This window comes from Coloeus monedula (assembly GCF_965178545.1).
Source record: "Coloeus monedula genome assembly, chromosome: Z".
NCBI classification, from domain to species: Eukaryota; Metazoa; Chordata; class Aves; order Passeriformes; family Corvidae; genus Coloeus; species Coloeus monedula.
In genome coordinates, this window is record NC_138822.1 from 33,874,475 (window position 1) to 33,900,677 (window position 26,203).

The following is a 26,203-nucleotide window of genomic DNA, read 5'->3' on the forward strand; positions in this document are numbered from 1 at the left end:
GGTATTATTCTGGAATAATCACGATGCGGATCTCCGGAGTGGGAGCGACAGAACCCCCACGGAGTCGCCGGTGGCTGACTCGTGAGTCAGCGGCACTCTCGGTCTTGCCGCCCAGCGAGCGTGTCACGGGCTGCGGGCGACGCGGCCACGGGAGAAACAGATCCTTGGGGAGCGACAGCCCACACGGACGGGCCGTGGGCGGTTCCGCCGCAGCTGCCGGGGGTCGCAGGGTGAAGTTCAGGGTGTCCGGAGGTAGCAGAGCGCGGTGCGGTGGGGCTGTTTCTCCTCCGTGGCACACGCTGGCGCAGACCCAGCCGAGCCAGGGGAAGTGGGGAGGCATGGGGAGGGAGGAACATGGTGCGTGGGGGAGCGGTCTCGCCTGAGAGGAGAGTAGCGGCATTCCCCGGCAGAGCCAGGGAGGCCGTGATCCGGATCATCTCGCTGTCTGTCTGTCACAAACATTGCACACACCGGGGAGGGGGAAAGAAGCGGGGGCTGGGACTTCGGCCGACGGGCTGCGGCTCCTGTTGCTTTTCGGTCTCTTGTTTTTAACTGTGCAGTCACTCCTGCTGTAAAGGTGTCGCGGTTTACTTCCCAAAATAGCTTGCATGTCGTCGTACCCCTCCCGTTTTCCCTGCAGAAATTCGCCCTCCTCCTCATCCCCACCCCCAAGCAGAGTAGCACAAAACATGCGCTTAGAATTTTGGAATCGCCTGCCAAGCAAAAAAGCGTTTTATTTCCGGTGTGCGCGGAAATTTATTTTTTTTTAACCCGGCCGGGCGGGAGCCAGGATGCACACGCGCGCGGATGCTCAGGTAGCTGCGGGTCGCTTGCCCCTATGTCGGGAGAGGGGACGGCGGTGTTTGGCACCTGGAAAAGTTCTGTGCCCTGCCGGAGGCGGGGTGGGCGGCAGAGAGCTGCTGCAGCCAGCTGGCGGGCGGGGCCGGCGGGCAGCGGAGCCCGTCCCCGGGCCGCTGCGGGGCAGAGGCGGGACGCGGCGGCGGCTGGGGCACGATAGGAGGGTGGGTGGCCTTTCTCGTTCCTCCGCCTGTGCGAGCGGCGGCGGATCAGGAAGTCACCGCCGCCACACACAGGCGCACAGACATGTTTGGTCGGCGTGACATGGTGGCGGAGGGAAGGAGAGGCGGGGAGACGGGCCCAGCCCAGCCCTGAGGCATGACCCGGCTGCTCGCCCTCCCGCCGGCCCGCCTGCCCGCCCGCCCGCCTGCGGCCGAGGTACGGGGCCGTGCGCGGACACTGCCGTCAGCAGCGCACTCGCTGCTTCGTGGAGGGGCGGGAGAAGGTGGCAGCGGGGCCGCATTTCCAGGCAGGGACGTTTTACAGCCTGTCGGCCAGGGAGAAAACTTTCCAGAAAGGCTGGAGGGGGAAAACAGGGCCCGGCTGGTTGTGCGCGCCCGCCCCGGCGCCTTTGCGGGGGAGGTGGCGGGCGGCCCGGCGCCGAGGCCTGCGCGCCGCCCGTCCTGCAGGGCCCGAGCACCCAAGGGCAGAGCAGCGGTGCTGCCGCGGAGGGAGGGAGGAGCGGCCGCCCTTGCCCCGCCGCCCCCCGGGGTTCCCAGGTCGCGGATCCCCTGCAGCGGCTTTTCCTTGTGTCCGCGGTGCGTGGAGAAATGGAGTTTCTTACGTTGTCTCCTCCCCTCTTAAATTTATAATGGTGGAACTGCAAACTGCGCACGGCTGGAAAAGTTACAGCTGTTCTAAACTCGATCTGAAGTTACAGTTTAACGATTGGCTTGGGTTGTTTTTATTTTGGTTTTTTCCCTGTGCGTGCGTTATGGTCAAGTAAAGGGAGTGTAAAAGTGTCTGCATGATTACGTACATCGCACCGAATTTGTTTTTTCTTGCTATCTGCTTCTTATGTTCGATACTCAGACTTAGCGAACTTTACGTTAACGCTGTTCTTTTTAGGATGTATTTTTATGAATATTTATGGCAGTGTGAATATGCAAGTAAATAACCGGTTGAAGAATTTAAGTTGTTGGTGGTTTTTCGGTTTTTTGTTTGGTCGGGTTTTTTACCGCTTTAAGTATTCTGCATGCTTTCAGTGAAGAATTGATCTGGGGTTTGTGACACGGCGTTGTTCCGTTTGCGCTCTCTCCTGTTTTGCTTTAGCTTTCTAAAGTGTTAAGTGGTTTTAACCACAGCCCGTCAGACCCAAACGATAAACACTATACCAGAATTTAATTTCTTTGGTAGTATACCAGTTACTCGTTCGGGGTGGGGCAGTTTCTTCTGTGCAAGTTACTATTGTTGTGCAAATACCGGCACACTTTCTCTTTGGGAATCTAATTGCCCTATTACTGTCTCTGACTTTGTTTCTTTTGTCCTTTTGTTATTCTAAGGGGAAAAAAAAGTAGTGTACCAGAAGGATAGGCTTATGTCAAGGCAGGTTTTTGTGTCTGTATATATAGATCTGTTTATCTGTTCATCTATCTATCTATCTATCTATCTATCTCAGTAATAGAAAACAGAAAGACTGTATGGATAGTGAGCTTTTAAAAATTAGAGTGTATCATACAGCATATGTGGACTTGCCAGAGCTGAGAGTAAAGCTTCGTTAAAAACACTATTTCTCTCATGAGTTATATCTCAGCTTTAAGACTGGTATTTCTGTGGTGTTGCATAGAACGTGTGCCAAAAGAGTGTGTTCAAAGAAGTCTTAGATCTTTTCTTTTGTTCATTTCTGAAGTGGTCTGTGAGCGTTTCTTGTCAAGTTTGAAAAATGCTTTCACCAGCACCTGAGGCTTGAAAATTGACAAGACAAAAAGTCCTTCAGCTGGCATACTTACTACATTACATATATTCTTGACAAAGGTGTGTTTGAAATTACTATCTCCAGATATGCTTTTCTCAGTTTTTGTTGGACTTTTGAAGTTAAGGTCAGAATGTTCACAGTAGCAACTTAAAAAATGTTTTTTGTGGTCCTGGTGAGTAATATTGCTGTGAACTACAAGTGATCCTTTTCAGAAGGAAACTTCTAGTTCTTTGTATGATTTAGAACATTTTTGCAAATTACTCATCAAAATGTCTGTTACACTTTCTTGTATTTCCTGCTGCAGTGAAAAGTTCTCTATGTGTAAAGGGTGTTTTCTGGACCTCCATCACTTTTGGACTTTATCAGATTAGTTTGGTTTTTTTCCTGATTTTCTAGTAGAATAGTAAACACATTATGGCATAAAGATCACTTGTCATAAAATTGGCATTAGAGAAGAGCTCATATCTTACTTCCAAGATAAAATAAATCAGGATGAATAAGGGAAGAAAGTAAAGCTTTCTTAAATACATCTTTTGATAGTTTGTAAATATAGTAGAATAAGAAGACTAACACTGAAAATTGTTGTCTTTATTTCTGACATGTGTAAAGTCATTACTTATTAGGCATAAACATTTTCTTGTTTGTCTCTACTTGGCAGAGAATATTTCCTATTTATCATTTCAGAGTTTGAGTACCCAGCTGGATCACTTAGAGGTGGGACCTTTCAGAAAATGTTAAAAATAAGTTTATTTTTACAGAAATTATACACTTTTCATGTATGTTTTCATCAATACTTTCCCACAAGTAACTTGTATTTAAAACAATCTTCTCCCTTCTTCCTCCTCTCCTTCCCTGTTTAAGTAAAGCCAAGGCCTGTCAGTACTGTGGTGCATTCCTTTCCTTCTGCCTGTATCTCATTGTGGCTTCTTTTTTAAAAGAATCGAATGAGAAGACAATGTTCAATAACTGTGATTAATACCCGTAGTAAAGCTCACTGTATGAAAACTTAATCCATGACCATTCAGTAGTGGCCTGTATCAGTTTTCTGTGCCTGAAATTTACAGTGGAACCTACATATGTAGCAAATACGGGCTTGATCTTGGGCATTGTCTAATGGCAATTAAACTTGTGACTGCAGCTATCTAGCTGTCCTCTTTTCCTGAAGGCTACTGTCTTCTGCAGCAAAGCTATCAGAAAGGATCATATGTCTGTGCTGTGGCGTCTTCACAGTAAAGTCTGGCAGCATAGCTTAGCCTAACTTGTGTGCACTCTGATTTGTGATTATGCCTTTTGACAGTCTGGAGTACATTCAACTCCCAGCTGTTAGCCAGTCATTTTTTGCTGCTGATGTGAGTTTTTCCTAAGAGGGTAGGCTGTAAGCTAGAGCAGTTGAGAAAAGTTGAACTTCCTGTAAAGCTGAAACAGCTATGCAGTAGGAATAAGAATTTCTACAAGAATATTTCAAGGTGAGGAGTACTGACTGTCATCCTAAAGTAAACTGTCTCTGCATGTGAAAATGGATCTTACACTACATGACTCCACAATGACGTTTCTGGTGTAAGCATTCCACCTGTTTTGTGCTCTGCTGGGATGCCTGCAACAGTTTCTGATAGAGAGCTAGGCATGCGGCTAAAGTCATGTGCAGAGGTTTTTTTCTTCTGGCCTAAGTGTCTGGATAAGTAATTAAGGTTCAGCATTTCTGGTTCTGTGGTTTGTGTTTTAAACTACAAATTCCCTTGCAGAGGGTTTTCAAGTTACACTGACACTGCATGCATGACTGCGCAAAGGCAGGTGTTCCACTGCAAGAGGCAGGATCTCAGCTGTTAGTGTGTTTGGCTTCTCTTATGTGAACTAATAACTATGGTATATATTAGTTGAAGATTTGAGTATTTTCACTGGTTCTTCGTTATTTCATGTGAACATGTTTATTGATTGAATCGTCATTTAATCAAATGACAATAGTTAAATCATGATGAAAGGTAATGCAGAAGTTGTACAATACAAAACACTGAAAGTATGCTAAGTTATTTTATGATGATGAGCTGCTGTCATTATTAATCAGCTCTTCTACTTTGAGCATATTCTTTTGATTATAGTTAGCAGATTATGCAAGTAGTACAAATCACTGACAGTGTAATTTCATGTTTTCTAAGGTAGTATAATAAAGATAGCTCCTTTAGCCTGTAGTGTATCAGAAGTTTACAGTTTATCTTTTCAAAGCCACCTGTGAATCGTGACTTCAGTTGGAAATGTGTGGGGAGAAGCAGACTGTAACTATTTTTCTGTGAAGACAAAGTTACAGTCAGTATTTCAGTATCTTTGTGGCTGTTGTTTGGGTCCATATTTGATCAGCTCTAAGCAGTATAGTTTCCTTATTTTTCACTACATATCCAAGGCAGGAGATGTGGCCAAAACATCCTGGCTGAGGTTCAGTTTAGGTTGAGAGGAAAGGCAGAAGTTATATTGGATGGTGAAGGGAACTAGCTAGAAGAATTATAAATACCTACTGCTCCATCTGTTCTTAGACTTGGTGTGTGCCCTGTCAAAGCAGTCTGTAATCCCTGGATCTTTTTGGGTGTACAGCTGGTCTTGAATTCCAAAGTGATGCAAATAGTTTTTTACCTGCTGTGTTTTCGTTTGGGATCTGCTAATATTTCCTCATGTGAAAAAATCCCTGCCATTGTTACCTTTGGGTTTGTAGCAGCTTTATACCAAAATATGTGTAATAGAAACATTGAACTGGTGGGGGTCCTATTGTACAGTGAATTACTTACATCTACAAAACTTTCTCGGTGTATATAAAATGACAGTGCAGAAATATTTATGCTTAGGGACTGTTATTTCAAATTGTTTACAGTGTAGGTATTCACTGTCCTAAACCATTTGAGCTAGAAGTAGTTGAGCAGAGATCCTAAGTGTCTCTCTTAATTTTCAGCTCTTGGTTTTGTGGCTCTTCTTTGTATTTGGATCTGGCTGAAGTTACTCTGACAAAGGATAGGTGCCTTTTTTATTTCCCTGTCTTAGCTCTGGTTGTGTCAGCAGAGGTGGAGAAATTCTTTGAGACCACAGGAGGAACCATGTGATTCATGACAACTAATTCAGTTGCCAGTAGTTATCGGGGCTGTTCACAAAAGAGAATTGGTCATGTTGATCTAAATAAATCCAAGAGGTGGTAAGGGATTACAGTTCACGAAAAAAAAAACATCCTATTTGAAGTCATGTGAGTAATATTACTTCAGTGAGTGTTTTGAAATTGTAAGATTGGACGCTTGAAAAACAGTTAAACAACATGTAATGTGTTTGAGAATCAGGGCCAACAGCCTTGTCATTTGGAACAATAAGATGGAATTTTTATTTTTTTTCATTGTACTATAGTCTTGTAATTTGTTGGAAACATTTACTTTTTTTGCCTCTCCTTCCCCTTGCTTTTTAATTCTAATGGGCACTACTCAATGAAAAGCAGTCCAAATAAATAGGTCAACACTGGCTTTGGCAGGGAGTTGACTTCATACTGCTTTTTTCATTGCTGGCACCAGAATTTAGCCAAACTAATACCAGTGCTATCTGCATGGAGCTTGGGCACTGTTTAGCCTGTTGTCTTTTTGTAGATTTTTGCTTTGACTTTAATGAGACTTTGATAAGGGCCTAAATGAATTAGGTATCTAGCTTTTACTGAATTTTAATGAGAGCAGGGTGCCTAATTTGTATGGTTTTTTTTAATGCATTCTCATACTTAATAAATATAAACTAAACTATTTTTGAAACATGCTAAACCATAAACTTTTTAACAGGTTGGTTCTGTGAACAGATACTTAATTGGGAGGGCCATACTGCGTTCTGGTTTAGATCAGTGCCTGTTTTTTTAATTTTGTGAACTACTGTTGCCAGAGAAGATTGCTTTGTCTCTTTATTTCCATGACTGTCTTCAGACAGGATTTATTACTTGCATTTAAGTAGTATTTTCCAGTACTTTATGTTCCCTTGATACAGATTTTATAAATTACTTTTTTTTTTTTCACGTGTACTTTGACATACAAAATCTCTGAATACAAATCTGTTTAAGACAATTCCCAATTATGTGAGATTGGGTGAGTTTATCTTCTCTCAAAGAAAGATGATGAAGGAACTTGATCTGGTGCACATAATGCAAACATTCACCTCTGGGACCTACTGTTTTTCATAGTTTGGACACTTGCTATCCTAGCAAAAAGAATTTTAAATTTTTCAAATTTGCATACAGGGTATGTTTAATGTATTTGTAAATGGCAGTGTAACTAATGGGCCTGAGACTGGAGCCAGTTTTTATGAGAACTACAAGCTGAATTTTAAATAGGGTGGATAGGTGAATAGAGGGGAAGATTTTGATACCCATTTTAATGCATAGGTGTAGGTAGATGTCTTTTGTGAAGTCAGATATTTCGGGATGCTGTGTACTGATAGTACTTTTGTAATTGATTGTTCTGTGTGCGTTTTTCTGGATGGTGGTGGTCCTAGGTATCTGCTTTGTTAAATGGATTGAAGTTTGCTTATAATGCACAGAGCAACTCAGCTGTGAGAGTGTCAGTCTTAGATTTTGCAATATCATGATTGACTCATGTAAGAACTACTTGTTGTGTGGAAGTGTGTGTTGTTCTTCGTACAGCCAAACATAGGCCTCTTAGAGGAAGCTATGGTGTTTGCAGTTGTGAACATTTGATACCTTTATTCCTTTTGTGGTCGTGTTGTGGGGCTGTAGAGAACTGTAGATTTTGAACTGAGAAGTTTCATAGGCATCTCTGTGTTTTAACTTGCAAGGAAACAGGATCCCAAGGTATCAAGTCATAGAATCACAGAATATCCTGAGCTGGAAGTCACCCACAGGATCATTGAGTCCAATTCTTGGTCCTCTGCAGGACACCCCAAGAATCACACCATGTGCCAGAGAATGTTGTCCAAACGCTTTTTAAGCTCTCTCAGGCTTTGTGCTGTGACCACTTCCCTGGGGAGCCTATTCCAGTGACGCTACTTCAGGCCATTCCCTTAGGTCCTGTACCTCGTCACCAGAGAGAAGAGATACAGTAACAATGTCTGTCCCTCCTCTTTCCCTCATGAGGAAGTTGTAGGCTGCAATGAGGTTTCCCCTCAGTCTCATCTGCTCCAGGCTGAGCAAGCCAAATTACCTCAGCTGCTCCTTGGTGCTTCCCATTTTGGGCCTTTCACCATGTTTGTCGCCATCCTTTGGACACTCTCCAGTAGCTTTATATCTCTCTTATCCTGTGGCACCCAAAACTGCCCCAGCACTGGAGGTGAGGCCGCCCCAGAGCAGAGCAGAGCAGGACAATCCCCTCCCTTGCCCGGCTGGTGATGCTGTGCCTGATGCCCCCAGGGCACAGGTGGCCCTCCTGGCTGCCAGGCACTGCTGACTCACTTTCAACCTTCCCTTGGTCACGAGCCCTAGGTCCTTTTCTGTGGCACTACTTTCCAGGATCTCATTTAGTCTGTCTGTACATCCAGGGTTGTCCCATCCCAGGTGCAGAATTTGGCAATTATCTTTGTTAAACTTCTTATGGCTGGTGATTGCCCAGCCTTCCTGTTTTTCTCGGTTTCTCTGTTGGGCCTCTTTGCCTTTGAGGGAGTCAGCAGCTCCTGTCACTTTTGTATCATCTACAAACTTACTAGTATCCCTTCAAGTCCTTCATCCAAGTCTTTTATGAAGGTGAGTTCCAGCCCTGAAAACCAACTGCATCCTGTGTTGCATCAAAAGAAATGTGGCTAGCATCCCTCATGAGACCCTGCTTGGAGTGCTGTGTTCATGTGTGGGGTCCCCAGCACAAGAAGGACCTGGACCTGTTGGAGTAGGTCCAGAAGATGGCCATGAAGTTGTAGAGGGTTAAGTAGAGCACCTCTCCTGTGGAAGAAAGAGAGCAGGGGTTTTCAACATGGGGAAGAGGATATTTCAGGAGGACCCCATTGTGGCCTTCAAGTACCTGAAGGGGCCTTGTAACAGTGAGCGAGAGTGACTTTTTATATGGGCACATTGTGGTGGGACAAGGAGCAGTGGTTTTAAACTTAAAGAAGGTATACTTAGATTAGCTGTTAGGAAGAAATTCTTTATGGTGGGGGTGGTGAACCGCTGGCAGAGATTGATCAGAGAGGTTGTAGATCTCAATTCCTGCAAGTGTTCAAGGCTGGGTTGAACTGGGCTCTGAACAGCCTGATCTAGTGGAAGGTATACCTGCCCATGGCACAGCAGTTGGAACTAGATGAGCTTAAAAGGTCCCTTCCAACCCAAACCATTCTCTGATACTGTGCTTAAGAGCACTGGCCCTAAGGAGGAGCCCTGTGGAATCCCACCAGTGACAGGTCACCAGCCTGATGCCACCCCATTCACTGTAACCCTTTGTGCTCAGCCCGTCAGCCAGTTGCTCACCCATCACATGATGTGTTTATCCAGCTGTGTGCTGGACATTTTGTCCAGAAGGATCCTGCGAGGGACAGTATTGAAACCTTTACTGAAATCCAAAAGGATTACATCAACTGGCTTCCCCTGATGCAAGTAGATGGGTTAGCCTGTCAAAAAAGTAAGTTAATTTTGACAGGCAGGACTTTTCTGTCAAGAACCTGTGTTGGCTGTGACCGATGAGTGCGTTGTCCTTCAGGTGTTTTTCAAGACTTCCCAGAATAATCTTCTCCATAATTTTGCCAGTCACTGAAGTGAGACTGCCAGGCCTGTAGTTTCCAGGCTCGTCCTTCTTGCTCTTCTGGAAAACTGGGATATCAGCCGGCTTGCAGTCAGTTGGGACCTTTCCAGATTCCCAAGTCCATTTGAAAATCTTTGAGAGAGATCTCATGATGACATCAGCTGGCTCTCTGAATATTCTCAGATGAATTCCATTGGGTCCTATAGATTTACAGGGATCCAGTGGGAGCAGCAGATCCCATACAAGGTCAGGGTCAGCCAGGAGTTGATCATTCTCACAGCCATGGTCCTCCAGCCCAGGGCACTGGGGCCCCCTTAATCCATCACTGGCTTTGAGGACAGAGGCAAAGAAAGCATTAAACGTCTCTGCCTTGTCCATGTCCCTGTTTGTGAGGTGACCATCCTCATCCTGTAACAGGACAATATTATTTCTCCGCTGTCTTTTGCTATTAATGCATTTCAAATCTGCTCTTTTTGTTGTCCCCCTCTATTGTGGCTGGCTTCAACTCCAGCTGATCTTCAGCCTGACAGATTTTCTCCCTGCAGTGGTGAGCAGCATCTCTGTATTCCTCTCACATCACCTGACCTTGCTTCTGCTGAGCCTACACCTTCCTTTTTGCCTCTACCTCCCAAAGAAGATTCCTGCTCAGCCAAGCCATCTTCTGCCTCACCTGCTCAAATTCTGACATTTGGGAATTGCCTCCTCCTGTTCCCTTAGAAGATGGTGCTTAAAATGTGACCAGCACTGACGGATCCCAGCACCTGCAAAAGCATTTTCCCAGGGTACCTTACTCAGTAATTCCCTGAGCAGCCTGAAGTCTGCTCTCCTCATGTCCAGAGTTGGGGTTTTGCTGGCACTTTCCCTTCTATCAGAGATTTTAATCTTGATTACGTTGTGAGCACTGAGGCCAAGAAGACCACCAATCACCATGTCACTTGTAAGACCCTCTCTGTGAAAAAGCACAAAGTCAAGGAGAGCATCTTTCCTAGTCAGCTCTCTCAGTACTTGAGCCATGAAGTAGCATCTAGGCATTTTAAGAATCTCCTGGACTTGATTGTGCTAGCTGTGTGGTGTCCCCAGTTAACATCTGACATGTTGAATTACCCCAGAAGGAGAAATTTGAAGGTGTCCCTTAGTAACTTGAAGAACTGATGTCATTGTTGTGCCTAGATGATGTCATTGTTGTGCCTAGATGGTCTATAGAAGGCTCCCATGATGACATCTTCATTATTTGTTTGTACCTTAATCTTAACCCAGAGGGTCTCAACCCTGCTGTAGCCAGTTGTAAGCTGCATACGTTCTTGTCCCTCCTTTACTAACAATGCTACCCCCCTGCTTTGCCTGCCCTGCCTATCCCTTCTGAAGAGCCTGTAACCATCTGTCACGGCACACCAGTTACAGGACTCATCCCACTGAGTTTCATTTATGCCAGATACTTCTGGCACTGGGCCGAAGCTTCCCCTTGCTCATTTCTCCGTGCTCTTCATTGTAGCCTACACCTCATGAGTGATCTCAGTTCCTCAAGTTTTGGTGTGCCATCCCATCACTTATCACTGGCAAGCATGGTTTTATCCTTTCCTGCCTTCCAATCCAGTTTAAAGCTCTGTCAATGAGCCCCACTAGCTCTTGTGCTAGAAACCTTTTTCCATACTGCAAAAGGTGCATCCCTTCATGTATCAGTACACCAACTGTTAGATAGACCATGCCATGATAAAAAAAAAAAGCAGATTTTGCCAATGACACCCAGTGTTGGAACCACATGCCCCTGGGAAGCAGCAGACTTCCCTGTGGCTTGGGTCTGGTCTGCATAGCAGGCCTTCAGTTCCCTTTAGAAGGGAGTCACCTGTATCAACTACCCTTCCCTTTTAATTAACAGGGGCAGTCATGATGAGGGTGGCAGGTTGTCTTTCCCCAGGTGATTCCTCCATCCCAGAAAGGCCTTTATCTACCTCATCAGTTGACTGTCCTTCCAGTTTCAGGACATCATACCTCTTGTGAAAGGTACCAGTGCTATTTGATGTGTTCAAGTTTTCAGGAGTGTTCTGCCTAGAATGGCCAGTGACCACCTTCCAGTGTTCATGTTCAAGAGACCTCTGCCTTACTGCGTGGTAGGGTTCTGAGTCCACCTGCATCTTCACTTCAGTGGAGGTTTGAAACTTCTGAGACACTTTGGGAATAGCCCGTCAATCTCTCACTCATTCTCAGGAGTACTGCACAGGCTGTTCACTTAGTCCCATGGCTCCTTCACCTGGCGACAGCTCATTTACAATAACACATCTTCTGTGACAGGAGCGATGGTCAGCCCCAGCCTTACAGTGAGGCTGGGGAACTCCTGGCAACTTGAGTCCTGAAGAGGTGCATCTATTACTGGATGGTCTGGCTGGCTGGAGGCTTCTGATGGCTGGTACAGTGACTCCAGGGGGAATGAGTTCTGTGGCGTGTCAAAACCATACTTGAGGCAGCATACACTAATAAGATTATGCCTGTCTTCTCCAGCTGCTGGGTCTGTTCGCTGCCTCTGTTGGCTGCTTCCAAATGGTCCTAGGGGAGCTCTGCCAGTGTGCCCTGGTCACGTTCACTAGGACCACTTTTGAGAGAGTGGGAGCAGCCGCCATCCTTGCTGTCTGTGCTCACACTCAGTCAGCTGCTCTAGGGCAAGCTGCTGCTTCTGTGTGGGTGTCGGCGCTCTGCTGTGGTTCCCCTGGCTCCAGCCTTGCTTGCTGTGCTCCATGGCTCCATGCTGGAGCTGTTAGCCTCGGCAAGGGATGATTGGGGCAGTTAGGCCGTGTTCCAACCTGTCACTGTCACTACTGGCTCTGCTTGTGCCCAGTAAGCCACTCCAGGCATGTATGTCTCAGTGCTCTCAGGCAAGTGCAAAAAAAGTTCTGAAAACAGTCTTAATATTCCTTTAATGCTTGTTTCAGTGTATTACCATGAATCTCACAAGTACAAATTTAAGGCTAGTCACAGCTGTTTAGGGAAAGAATTTTTGACACGCAGGTTACAGAGATGCCCAGCTATCTTTCCGGCTTTTAGTACTGCTGTGCTGTGCTTGGCCCACATGACACATCTGGTGATAGCAAGTCAGTTCAACTGTTGTTGTTTCTGGTAGATGTTTCTCATAGCACACCAGCTGCTTTGTTCTGTGAGTACCATACAAATGTCCAGAAATGGATGGAATTACCAGGATCCTTATCTTTCTAGTGGGCTTTTAGAAGGGTGATCAAGCTAATGGGCAACATTAAGGATCATGTAAACATTTTTTGCTGATGACAGCTTGCATGTTTATGTATATGTATGTGTATGTGTGTGCGTCTGTGTGTAAGAATTGCCAGTAGATTTTACTTAAATTTTTTTCAATACCCCTAATGTCACATAGAAATTGTGGTTTTGTTTTTGTTTTGTTTTGTTTTTGTTATTAGAGCTATTCTGCTAATTGAAAAGGAGACAGAAAATAGATGTCCACGCCTACAGACCCTGGCACCATGCCTCATCCTGGTCCTTCCCCTGGACCAGGACCCTCACCTGGACCGATTCTGGGACCTAGCCCAGGACCAGGGCCATCTCCTGGCTCCGTTCACAGCATGATGGGGCCAAGTCCTGGTCCGCCCAGTGTCCCACATCCAATGCCGACAATGGGACCTACAGATTATCCACAGGAAGGCATGCATCAAATGCATAAGGTAATAGTTCATTACAAGCGAACCTTTTTTCCGTAGAGTTCTCTCCACTGATGAAAAATCTACTTAAACTATGTTTAGACCTGCTTAACTGCTATTACACATCACCTGCAAAATTTCAGCTACGCTCTGACTTCTTTCTTTATTACTAAAGATTATTCATGTATCAGGTTAAACACAGTTTCCTTGTTCTTAGTAGACTACTTTGAACTATAGAGTTAGTAGTTTGCAAATCCTCATTTGTAAACTGTACTTTTCAGAAAGACAGATGTTACAAGGGAGAAGAAAATGAATGATAGTGTTAAAACTTAAAGGCACACCATTCTAACCACCTTTTCCTCTTTTTCTTCTTCTTGTCTGTTTGGACATACTGTGGTTTTTTCTGGGGTGGTTTTTCATTTTGTGTGAAATTTGTTGTTCTTTTTCGTAAAAAAAACGCCACCAAAACAAACTTAATCCACCTTAAAGAATTTGTATTACAAATTAGTTTACTCTTCCATATTGAAAGTGTGGTTGAAAAATGTGGCTTTCAAGTTATATTATAAGGACTCCGTCTTACAAAGGAGTATAAAACTGTGTCATGTAAAACATGTCAATAATTGCATTTCAGTGGTTATTGTTACACAGTTAAAATTGTATGTGTGCTTAGACTATCATCAATGTTTTCTTGCTTTGAGGAATTACTTGCCTGTGTGGAAATTCCTTTGTGAGAACAGTCTCTTCATGTATTGTTGTTTTTGTTTGGTTGTATACCAGAGATTTAGAACCCAGAATAATTTCAATTGCACTGATGTTCTACTCAGAAATGTGTAGTAGCAGCTTACAGAGCCAAGGTATCGAAAACACTTTGGCAGCTATTGTTGATTCCACTTGGAATTGTTATATGCACATACAGAAAAAACTGCAATAAAAAACTGTTTTAAAGTAATAGGAACATATTTTAATTTTCCTCTTGAAATGACATCTTCTTCATTTTGACACTCTCACATATGGGTCAGTTTGTCCAATCAACAGGGAGATGACATTACCATCTTTTACATGAAGAACTAAAAAATTTTTAATAGCACAAAGACTAGCTGAAGTGAGGGAGGCTATGATCCAGCTTCCCATTTGTACTGACATGTTGTAATCTCTGAGAGGTCAGTATGTGCAGTAACTATAACCTTTGCATTTGAATCTTGAAGTATCTGATTTACCTGTTAGCCAGATTAGACATGTGCAGTTGGCATTTTTTTGTTTGTGGGGTCAGTTACAGCCCAGCTTTTCAGAACTCTGTCCCCAAACTTCACAGCTGGGGTTCTTAATGTTCTTCATTCCTTTCTATTTTTCTTCTACTTGTAGAAGAAGATGGCACCAGGAATTTTCTGTAGAATTGCTGAATGCTTCACACATTATGTTTTTACTGATAATCCTGTTATATCAGCCATTTAATCCTGTGTTATAATTGGAAACAAACCAACAAATGTCATCCCACAACATTCTTTCAGAGACTTCAGAGAGCATCTCACAAGGTTCTGTGAACCAGAGTAGAAATTCGACCATTGAGGTGGCATTGAAATGTTTTGAAAAATGCACCACAAAGAGTCTGGATAGCCAATTCAAAGATGATCATTCACTATAGTTACAGTTAATTACTCTCCCTCCTCTATACCTCAATTCTGATAATGGAATAAAGACTGTAATTTCACAAGTCTTTGTTTTGGTAGCAACAGCCTTGCTGTCCTCTAGGTTTCCACTTCAGAGGTTCCAGCTTGTCTTCGTATGTGTATGATTAAGCTAGAAAATGGGTCTGTGGAGCTGATACAAGTGAAAAAAAAGAAAAAAATGAAATAAAATCATAGTTAATTTTCAGTCTAGATGAGGTTTTGGGTCTGTTTTTCTGTGCAACTCCAGAAATAGTGTATTGTGATAGCTGTTGGAAGGGTCCAAGAAATGCTGTAGAAGGGTGTCTCTAGATTATTTTGCAAATATTACTTGAGTGTTGTTCAGTGTAATTAAAAAGCTGGTCAGCCACCTGCAGCTGGACCAGATAAACATTTTCTGTTTGCTTAGTGCTATAACAAATATGTTGACTTTCAAGCCATGATATAGCATAACACTGTTTTTTTAAATGAAATGCAGTAAAAATGGGGTATTGCACCAAAAGTGCCCCAGTTATACAATTGCTTGTGGGGTACACATGTATGCAGTTGGGATGTGGTTCTTCCTCTTAAAATTCACATGCTTAACTGAAACAACTTCATTCTGTGTTAGATGTTTGGCTAGCTTACAAACAATAATATAATGCAAAAAGTTTTAAAAAATCCAGAGGATCAGTCTGTGGCGAAAACACGGATTGAAACAAATTTATATTAATAAATCGTAATTCCTAAAGTATGTTTACTTAAGAACTGTTATTATGAAAACTAAAAATTGCATATTCACTTAGTAACCAGAAAGCCCTTCCACAGGAAAATTTACTATTAGTTTACGTAACACAGTTTTGACAGAAACAGTAAATTAACTACATTTCTTGCTAGTTTCTTAAGGATTATCAACCGAATTTCCAAATACAGTTCCACATTTTACTGAAGCGTATCTTGGATGCATGACAGCTATGTTTAAGGAGGAATACTTAAGAAGTCTGTCAGGGATACTGCTAAATAGATAAACCGTAACAGCCTCAGAGAGTCTTGTGAGAAAAAATACCTGGAAGCTGGAAGATACTAAAAGAAAGCATTGCTGCCTTCCTTGCCCTAATCTTACTTTTCCTCTGCATCCACATAAAAGCTTCTCTGGAGACAGAACAGGGTTACATGGTTTTAGTCTGAACCGGTAAAGCCTTTGACACAGACTCCCACAACACTCTTCTCTCTAGGCTGGAGAGAGATGGTTTCGATGAGTGGACTGTTAGATGGATGAGAAAGTGGTAGGACAGTCACATCTGGAGGGTAGTGGTCAATGGCTCAGAGTTCTGATGTACACCTGTGACAAGTAGTGTCCCTCAGTGGTCTGTATTGGGACCATGTGGATACAAAAATGCTGCTAGCAAGAATTTTCCTGCTTCTTTCTAAGCCGTGAGATACTTTTGTCTCTCATGGAAGATAATAGCAGAAGTTCTAGAAACTATGAACACCTGTGACCTTGTAGAACTATGTTTATGGTACAGTAGAAAAATATTTTGACAATGGATGTTTAGGACTTCTAGCCAGTCCACCCAGGGGGTGGCTGATCCTTTGTCCAATTAGACTATGAAGAAAAAGGTCTATGAAAGAGTTTGTAAAATAATTAGAATCATCAATCTTGCTGCACAATTCCTGCCTGCTGGATGTCTCTCCTCCTCCCTACGGCTGCGGGATACGGTAATACTTTTTGCGCTAATAGGACCAGTGTTATTTAATGTCTTCATTAATGACATAGGCAAAGGGACTGAGCAGGTTTGCAGATGACACCAAGCTGAGTGGTGCAGTTGACACATGTGCACATGGGATGCCATCCAGAGGGACCTGGACAAGCTCAAGAAGTGGGTCCATGGGAATCTCATGAGATTTAACAAGGCCAAGTGCAAGGTACTGCACCTGGGTTGGGGCAGCTCCTGGTATCACTACAGGCTGGGGATGAACAGATCAGAGCAGCCCTGCCCAGAAGGACTTGGGGTTGCTGGTGGGTGAGAGGCTAGACATGACCCAGTCGTGGGCACTCACAGCTCAGAAAGCCAAACGTGTCCTGGGCTGCATCCAAAGCAGCGTGGGCAGCAGGGCCAGGGAGGGGATTCTGCCCCTCTGCTCTGCTGTGGTGAGACCCCACCTGCAGTGCTGCATCCAGCTCTGGGGTCCCAGCACAGGAAGGACATGGAGCTGTTGGAGTGAGTCCAGAGGAAGCCACCAAGATGATAGAGGGGTGGAACATCTCTCCTGTTGGGAAGGGCTGAGAGAATTGGGTTTGTTCAGTCTGGAGAAGAGAAGGTTTTGAAGTGACCTCATTGCAGCCTTCCGGTACCTGAAGGGAGCCTGCAAGAAAGATGCAGAGAGACGTTTTAGAAGGACAGGTAGTGACAGGCTAAGGGGAAATGGTTTCCAACTGAAAGACAGGAGGTTTAGGTTAGATACTAGGAAGAAATTATTTTCCTGTGAGGCTAGTGAGGCATTAGAACAGGTAGCTCAGGGATACCCCATCCCTGGAAGTGTTCAGGGCAAGTTTGGGTAGGACTTGGAGCAGCTTGGTCTAGAGACTGCCACTGCAAGGAGTTTGGAACTTTATGATCTTTGAGGTTCCTTCCAGCCCAAGCCATTCTATGATTCTATGATGCAGCCTTCTGTATCTTCTTATTCACTGTCTGGACCACATGGTTTTTAACTGCTTAACTTTTGGTTATAACAACACTGTAGATTGTTAGTTTGCACAGTGCTCAGTTGAGGGATGGATAGAGTACTGTGAGCTCTCGGTTTATTTTCTCTTCCATTTAATTGTAACCTGATGCATAATCACTTCTTTTGTGAATTTATAATGTGGTATACTGTAAATGATTGCTGACTGTGGAATAACTACAATCATGTCATGGGCAATATTAACTGGTTTTGGTGAGTGAGATAAAAAGTGAGGGAGAGAAAAAATTCTTCAGAAGTACAGTAGTTTTTACTAAATATATTAGTTGTTCACTCGATGTTCCATTAAAACAGAAGGCAAATGGTTTCTCATTTCAAATATTAATGGGTAACAGATCTATGCACAGTAGACATTCTGAGAATCAACGTAGTTCTGTCATGGTCCTAGATGTAACAGCATGCAACATCAGCAGGCATGTTCCCTGCATTATTTTTGTTGTTTGTGTCTATGTTAGTTAAAAAAGTAAGTATTGCCAACCTTGAAAAATCAACAGAGAACATATGTAAAATGGTGATGTAGTGATTTTTTAGAGATTAATGGAATTGGTGGCCAATTTCCTGCTGCAAAAACCGCAGTCAGACTGGTTGTCCATCAGGGATGCATTCAGTTATGCTGTGTAGGTAAGTGGCAGTTACATGACAGTACACTGCTGTTTGATCTGTGTAGTTCCATTGTTTCCATTGTTTTAGAGGATGCATGGTCTACAAGAAAAACTAGTCTGGTGCTCAGTCTTTGATTTTAAGGCTGGGGTGTTTTTTTGCTTGGTTGTTTTTTTTAAGAAGTGGATTAAAACAAACAAACAAAAAAAAGCCCAGACATTGTAATGTGACAGTTTACCTGAAAATAGGTCAAACTGAGATGTATCTGTGAGAAGACCTTAGTTGCTAAATTCGTAGTAAAAGCACTGTAGGCAAAATGTTCCTTATGCGTTAGACATTATATAAGTCTCTAAGTCTGCCAAGTCTATAGGCATGTGCTAGCCTACAGTTGAAGTTCATCCCTCATTCTATTTCTAGAAGCACTGTTTATTTGGCCTGTTCAGTACTTGTGTCCTTACTTACAGGGACCAATCAAAATTGTAATTTCTACTCAAAGTTGAATGTGTCTCAACTTCCTGTTTCCCTTCTGTCATATTAGAAGACTAAAATAAAAAAAGTACCCCAGTGTGATAGTAGTGCTTTACTGGTAATATAGGTTACTTTCTTATCCCAATAATGTCATTGTGGAAGATAGCTTGAATTATTTATAGAGGACTGAAGAATTTACAGAAATTATATTGTGTGTAAGATCCCCTTTGTACTTTTTTAACCTGTTGCATAGATTTAGAGTTATCCTCTGTAACTGTACAATCATTCAAAAAAGTTATCAGAAATAACTATTCCTCAGTTCTTGCAGTCCACCACTGTTCTCTGCTGAATTGCCCTCCCCTATTTTATATGTTTTTTTCCATAGCCAGTAGAGGTGCTTTTAGATGAGATACATTCTTGGAAGTACCAGTCTCTGCATACATTAGCAATTGCGTAACCATTAAAACTAATTTTGGCTTCACAGAAGTTTATGCCATCTTCATCTTTTGTATTTTTGCTAGTAAAAAGCTGATTTATGAGTTCTAATGAATTTGGTTTTCAGGTTTTTTACTGCATAAGTTCTGCAAATGCACAGATGCAAGCTGCATTCTTCTGTATGTTCTGTCTCCCTTCCATTAGGCTTGGAGCATTTCAGTTTGCTACAGTTGTTTTTGTGTCTGTGGTTTTTTTTAGTAGTACTTTTTTTACAAAATCCTGTTCTTTTGATCAGTTCTTTCCAGAGAAGCATGCCTTGAATTGAAGTTTTCTTGTACGGTCAAGTCTCTACCTCTCTGTTCCTGCTTGATTTTTTTTTTAAATTCCCTTTATCAAAGGCTGCATACTTGCTTTTCTCTGCTGCCCTTTTTTAACAGAAAACTCCTTTCCCCACCCTCTTTATGCTTGTACTTCTGATGTACACATGCTGTGTCCCATCTTACTCCCATCTGAGCTGTTTGCATTCCCAGAGGTTTCATGGTTGCCACCTATTAGTGCAGTGAAACCCATCCCTGCAGTTACACCACAAATGTGTACAGCTAGAATCTTCTGTTCTGGAAATCAGATCAAGTTACCAGCAAGTCTCCTCCTCTTGGCAGCCTTAAAGATACCATGGCAGCCAACACATACCATGACAAAATAAGAATGCATCCAGCTTTACAGGTGTTTTGGTTTCTGTAGAACTCATCTCGTGCAGGCAGAATGTGAAGCAAGTGTTCTGTTCTGTGTTGGCTATCTTTATAAGAAGGGACAGAAAGAGAGAGAGAGATTTTCGTGTCTCAGAAAAGGGCACTGGGATTTACTTGGTTAGCAAAGTGTAACTATTTTTAATGTGTCAGTCATCTGTGTCTACATTTCTATTCCATATCCCAAGTTCTTGTAATCTAAAATAGCTTCTTGAGTAGTGGATATTTTTCTGATATAATTAATTTTCACAAATATTTTTATACTGTCATGACAATTAAATGATTCAGTGAAACATGGAAAGTCCATTTTATTTTTCGTTTTCTGTAACTTTCCTCCTTTTAACCCAAACTTCTGATACAGAAAAGTGATAGTGAGATCCTTCAAAAATGCTGAACAACAACAAATTCTGTACATTTAAAGGTGCTTTCAGTCAAATCTGATGATTGCAATGGAAAGTAGAAAATTTATATGGAGGGTTTATGAATCGAAATTTAGAATTACTTTTTCTTTTGTAGAAAGGGTGACCTTAGTTTAGTTCTGTTGAAACTGAGTCATGTGCAACAAATTACTCAAAAATAAGAAATGTGACACTTTTTTTCTGTGAGCTGATACAGCTTCTTGCGCACTCGTTTAATTAACTCCCTACATTTTTCCACGGAAGTAGGTTATCTTAAGTCTCTTTTTAAAAAGAATTCTCAATAAATAGATGTACATTTAGATAAAGCAGACCACGAGTTCTCCATCCACATTAAGGTTTGCAAGAGCAGCATTTATTTTGCATGTGTTAGAGAGGGGCAGAGCCGCGTATTTCTGTAGAGAGAGGCTAAGTAAATGATGCCAGTCTCTTCCTTCCTAATACGAAGCCTTACAGAGCTCTAAGTCAGCAGTTAATTGGCTTACTGCCTTCCATAGTTAGGGATATAAGTTTTGCTTTCATGAAAAACTTCATTGTTTTTTAGGACATCTTCCTTCTGATGTTACTTTTCCCTTATTTTCACTTTCAGAGCCCTTCAGTTCGTATTATGGAGCCTTTTTCAGTGCCTAGAATGCCCTTCAGCATGTTTTTGAGACTCCACGCTGTCTTCTCTTCACTCTCTAAAGAGAGCACTTGGAGCTATTGCGTTTGAGATACCATGGGCACTGTAGTTTCTGAGGAGTGTATGAGGTGACAGGAGCCGTAGGGAGCACAAGTATTGTTTTCCCTTCCTTGACTGGCTATCCTTGTTTTTGTTGGTGAAGAAGATGTTACCTCCTGCAATGTCACCCTTGTTTTTGAAGAGAAACAATGTTTGGGACTTTGCACTAGAGCAGTGACTGAAAGGGCAAAGTTTGGACTAAAAATAACTCACATTAAGCCACAGGCTCTACTTTCATAAGTTAGTGTGTGTTAAACACTGCTTTGTAATATGAGGCCAGTACAGGTTATGTGTTTGTATTTGGACAATTTGCCTCCCTGCCATTGCCAACCAGTTCATAAGGAAGAAAAAAGGCAAAAAGGAAACAGATGGGGCAATCAATCTAATAGTGTTCTGTGCTTCCCCAGATGTCTAATTCCAGGGCAAAGGTTTCTGGTTTTCTTTATTTTGAATGGCTGCTGAAAGAAGTTTTTACACTTCATGTATTTGTTTAGATTTTGGGTTCAATTTGTTGGTATTTTTGAAATGGATTTATATAGTATCTCTAAATACCTATTTTGTTTTCACAGTCTGTCGATGGCTTGCATGAAAAAGGAATGGTTGAAGATGTTCATTGTGGCTCCATGAAGAGTATGAGACCTCCTCATCCTGGAATGGGTCCACCTCAGAGTCCAATGGACCAGCATAGCCAAGGTTTATCCATACTGTGCATGCTCTTACGATTTTGGGGCCCCTTGTTCCACAAAGAGTCTGTAGTTCCATGTAACAGATTGCCAGTTATTTCCTTTCAGCTTTGTTTGGAAAAGCTAAACATGGCAAGGCAAATAACTGAATCCCTTTGCGTTCTGGAGTGTCCATCAGGCATGTATTGGAAAAAAGCTAAGGTTCAAGTCTGTGCCTGGGGCAAGTCTATCGCAGATTTCAGTTCGCATCTCTGAAAAAAAAGCCCACCAACTTACTTGTTATGTGGCTACTGTAAATGCAAATGCACTATAATATGATTTATTTTAATCCTTTGGTGAAGTAATCATAAGAGAAGAATCCAAGCAGACCTGGAGAAACATTCTTTAACATCTGTAATTTCTGGTAAAGTGAATTATTTTTTATGCCAGAAGATAGAAACTCTTTTAACACATTGCTGTGTGACTTCTTTGTGTCCTGTAGGTTGGAACATAAATGGACATGCATTCTGTGAGCAGCTTGGTATTTTGGAGATTTAACTGGAAACACCTGCTAGTATTAATTAGTTTGGCAGCAGATAAAGCTTTCTGTGTTGCATGGTTAATTATTTTACAACAACACCTGAAGAATCCCAAATGAAATTAGGCTCTTGGTGTGACACACTCTGTACATATCTGTTAGGAGGTGGTCCTTGTTTGATGTGCGTACATAGGATAAGAGAAATGCTGGAAGGAGAAAACAGGTACAAGTCAGTGAAAAGACTGAGCCTGAACTTCTTTGTGGCTTTTCAGTGGTATGCAACTGAAACTCTGGTGTGTAACTTGCCAGCTGAATCCCAGTCCGGGACCCAGATAATTAGAAAATAATGTTTTTCCATTAAACCTTTCAATATCAATTAAGTAAAATAGAACTGACTTGGCAGAGACAAGATCTTCATCAGGTGAAACTTTCTCACTGATTTCAACAAAATATAAGCATGATCATCTGAGAGACAAATTTTGCTTGTCTTTGCATTTAGGGGGCACTTTTGCTTGGGATGAAATGAACAAAGCATTTAGTCTAAAGATGAAGATGGGACAGTTCATACATTGTGTACTGACAATACAGGAGCATAGGTTGAAAATGCTTCAAAAACAAGTAGCTTCTGAGTTGTTTTTTCTGTGCTGCCTGTGGTCAGATTTCCAGGTTGCTTTGCACTGCAAAAAGTTGATTGTGTTTGTAGCAACTTCGTCAGGCTAGAGACTACAGAGTCCTACTCTCTTTTTTGTGTATGCCAGCAACTGTTACAATGTAAACAGATATTACTAGAGTTCTGATGTGGAGCAGGCTTTTAAAAGAAACGGTCAAAAAAAACCCCAGAAGTTCTAATATTTTTTTTTACATTATAGAGGACTGTTTTAGCTTTCATTGCCTCTATGTCTCAATTTTTTTTTGTTCTTAGACAATTGCCTTTTCCACAAAAAAAGTGGTGATGGCACTTGATGCTGTTCTGATCAAAGTGCTGTTCTGGGCAAAGTGCCATCTACTAGACTTGCACATTTTTGCCATTAATGTACAGGTTCAGGGTAGAAAATCAGGTTCCTTAATAGCCTGTCAGCCTATTGGATATTTTCTGTGTGAGTTCCCATGGCATTAAAGAAAGTAGGACACTTGTTTTTTTACAAATTTTGTGGAAATATGCAGTGTGGTGAAGGAGGGTTTACCCATGCCCATGGCAGAAGGACAGTATGGACTTCTCTGAGAATCCATGGAAAGATGCCTGGTAGCTCTTGAAGTCCTGACAAAATCTTCGGTTGAGTATCGTAGAAACCAAGACTTACTACAAGGTTCACTTTCTTGTAGATGTCTGAAAGTTGAGCTTGCAGTACACAATTATGTACAATTTTTAACAATATAAGTGTCAAATAGGAAATACACCTCATTAGTGCTAGGTCTGGTTATTTCATGGCTTATTGTTTGTAGTCCTCAAGTTGAAGTAGATAAATGTACACTAATTAATATTTTGGGGGGGCATTTGGGGTAAAGTGGCTGAATAAGTCCACAACCCCAGGAAATGAATCATCCTAAATTTGCCCATTAATTTGAAATCTTAGGGAGAATGGCCAAGTATCAGTAAATATTGTTGTAGGTAAAATAAAAATGTTGTCTGTAATTCAGACCATCAAGAATAATTTTTTGGAAAAAATCACAGAATCATAGAAGCATAGTATGGTTTGGTTTGGAAGAGGGCCTTTAGAAGTCCTTCTGTCCAACCCTTTTGCAGTGAACAGGGACATCCCCAGCTAGATAAGAGCCCCGTTACTTTTCAGAGTTGTTCAGCACCCCACTGAAACTGACCCTGAATGTTACCAGGGATGGGGCATTTATCACTTCTCTGAGCAACCTGGCCAGAGTTTCACCACACTTATTAAAAAAAAAAAGTCTTCCTTGTATCGAGTCTGAGTTTATTGTCTAAAACCATTCCCCTCGTCCCGTGACTACAGTCGTTTTAAAAGGTCTCTTTCCAGTTTTCTTGTAAGCCCCATTCAAGTATTGAAAGGCCACAGTAAGGTCTCCCTGAAACCTTGTCTTTTCCAGAGGGAACAGCCCTACTCTCTCGGCCTGTCCTCACAGGCGAGCTGGTCCATCCCTCTGGTCATATTTGTGGCCCTCCTCTGGATCCCCTCCAACAGTTCCATGTCCTTCCTGTGCTGGGACCCCAGAGCTGGATGAAGCACTGCAGGTGGGGTCTCAGCACAGCAGAGCAGAGCAGAGGGGCAAATTCCCCTCCCTGGCCCTGCTGCCCACGCTGCTTTGGATGCAGGACACCTTTGGCTTTTTGGGCTTTGACTACACAATGACAGGTCACATCAAGCTTCTCGTCCACCTGTATCCCCAAGCCCTTCTTGGGCTGCTCTCAACGCCTTCACTCCCCAGCATGTATTGATACTGGGGTTTACCTCAAGCCTTGTGCAGAACCTTGTACTTGGACTTGTTAAACCACATGACGTTCACATAGTCACGCTTCTTGAGCTTGTCCAAGTCCTTCTGAATTGCATAAAGTCAGCCTTTAGACTGACAAAGTTACTATATGTTATGTAAACATGATACTATTAAATTATTTTTATATACTAGTCAAACAAGCCTGTTATTTTTTTGTGGAGATCATAAGCTAAATTCCTTCATTAAAATGTCAAGGGGTGTGATTTGTACAGTTGTCAGGAAAAACGATCCTAGGCCATGTTTGGGGCTTCTCTTGCATCGTTAAAGCCAGTAGCAGTGACGATAGACAAAACTTTGTCTGCCTGGTAGAGTTATAGAAATTCCTTGGCTTGTTACTCTGTGATACTGTGATTTAAAAGAAAGATATCACTAAGTAAAATCAGTATAATCTGCTTTTAATATATTAAGATAATTAAATGATAGATTATAAACTTACCTATAATTAGAAGATGATCATCCAATTGTGGATTTTTCTAGTCTTTTAAAAAAAGTCTGTTTTGGTTCAGTGCTGTTCAAGGTATTTGTGATCTGGAGAAAAGTTTAAAGTCAGTACAGATAAAAATTATATATAGCGCAGAGGTTTAGCAGTAAATAATAAACTAATTTGTTTACAAAGGCTGATCAGAATCTGAGAGGAATGGGCTTATTTTTCTAGCATAGATTTTAGCACAGCCAACAACAATGTATGTCTAGGAGCAAAACAGTTTGCTGTGTAGGGGTATAAACTGTTTCATAAAAAGCGGTTTTTACTGATGAGAAGAGTGTGTTTGTTTTATCCTGGAAAATGTTGAACTCCATTTTTTAATCTGTCTGATGAGAGAATTAAAGGAATACTTGATCTGTCTGCACATTCCCAAATAGTAAAAGGGCTTGTAATAGATGGAGCCTTTAAAGGGAAAAAAAAAAAAGGAGGCAGTGTATTTCAGTACCTGCAAATTCAAATTATTTGAATTGAGAATGTGTTAAATAGCTGTATCTTACTTAATGAAGATAATTAACCCTTGGAACAAAGATTACCCAAGTATTGGTGGTAGTTTTTGTGTCATACAAAAGCTAAGTCAACACTGGATGTCTTACTCATCTGTTTCATAGGCTAAAGGGAGAAGTTTGTTTAGAGGTCAAGAGTCTTTGGTCTGTTTTGGACAAGTTAGGTAGGCTATTGTAGCTGTAATGGTCCCTTATTGACAGAAATCTGCCTGTTCACAGGCTCCAAGATTCTGAGAAGAACTGGTAAGCTGGAGTGGGAAACAATGCCCTTATATTTTTTGACAGTGGCAGGGTGGATGGTCTTCATAAAATGCTTCAGTTCTTGGAGATCTGAGTGGAGCAGTTGTGATTAATCCATAGTCTATAGTCCTTCTGTATGGCATTTGCAATGGGAAGTGATCACAAAATGAGATTTCATTTAAATGGCAGATGTTCCAATAGCAGTATTTTTAGTTCTTTTTAGTAATTTTGGTAAAGAAGGAAATCTTGCAAAAGCTTGTCTCGAAGTACAAAAGCAAGATTTTTTTTTATAAAAGACATGTTTACAAATGTGGGAAATAAATTAGAAGTAAATTGGCAACTGCACAGGCAGTTGTAGATACAGTTTATGTAAATCAAGCCTACAGTTGTGAAAGAGAAAGTTGATACAGAATTTTGGAAGTAATGATTC

General features: G+C 42.1%; 1 protein-coding gene across 8 annotated transcripts in view; it reads left to right on the forward strand.

Moving 5' to 3' along the window:
- Window positions 1–26,203, forward strand: part of SMARCA2 (SWI/SNF related BAF chromatin remodeling complex subunit ATPase 2) — a 120,966-nt gene that overhangs the window by 357 nt on the left and 94,406 nt on the right. Inside the window, exons 1-3 of one of the 8 annotated variants that reach the window (XM_082301626.1) lie at window positions 9–81; window positions 12,876–13,136; window positions 21,453–21,576. In XM_082301626.1, coding sequence (XP_082157752.1) covers window positions 12,912–13,136; window positions 21,453–21,576 — 349 coding nt within the window. In that variant the 5' untranslated portion in view covers window positions 9–81; window positions 12,876–12,911. Of the gene's footprint in view, window positions 1–8; window positions 82–799; window positions 816–1,028; window positions 1,237–1,381; window positions 1,617–12,875; window positions 13,137–21,244; window positions 21,312–21,452; window positions 21,577–26,203 lie in introns of those variants that run through there. The other 7 variants (XM_082301627.1, XM_082301623.1, XM_082301625.1 and 4 more) reach the window with 7 other exon arrangements.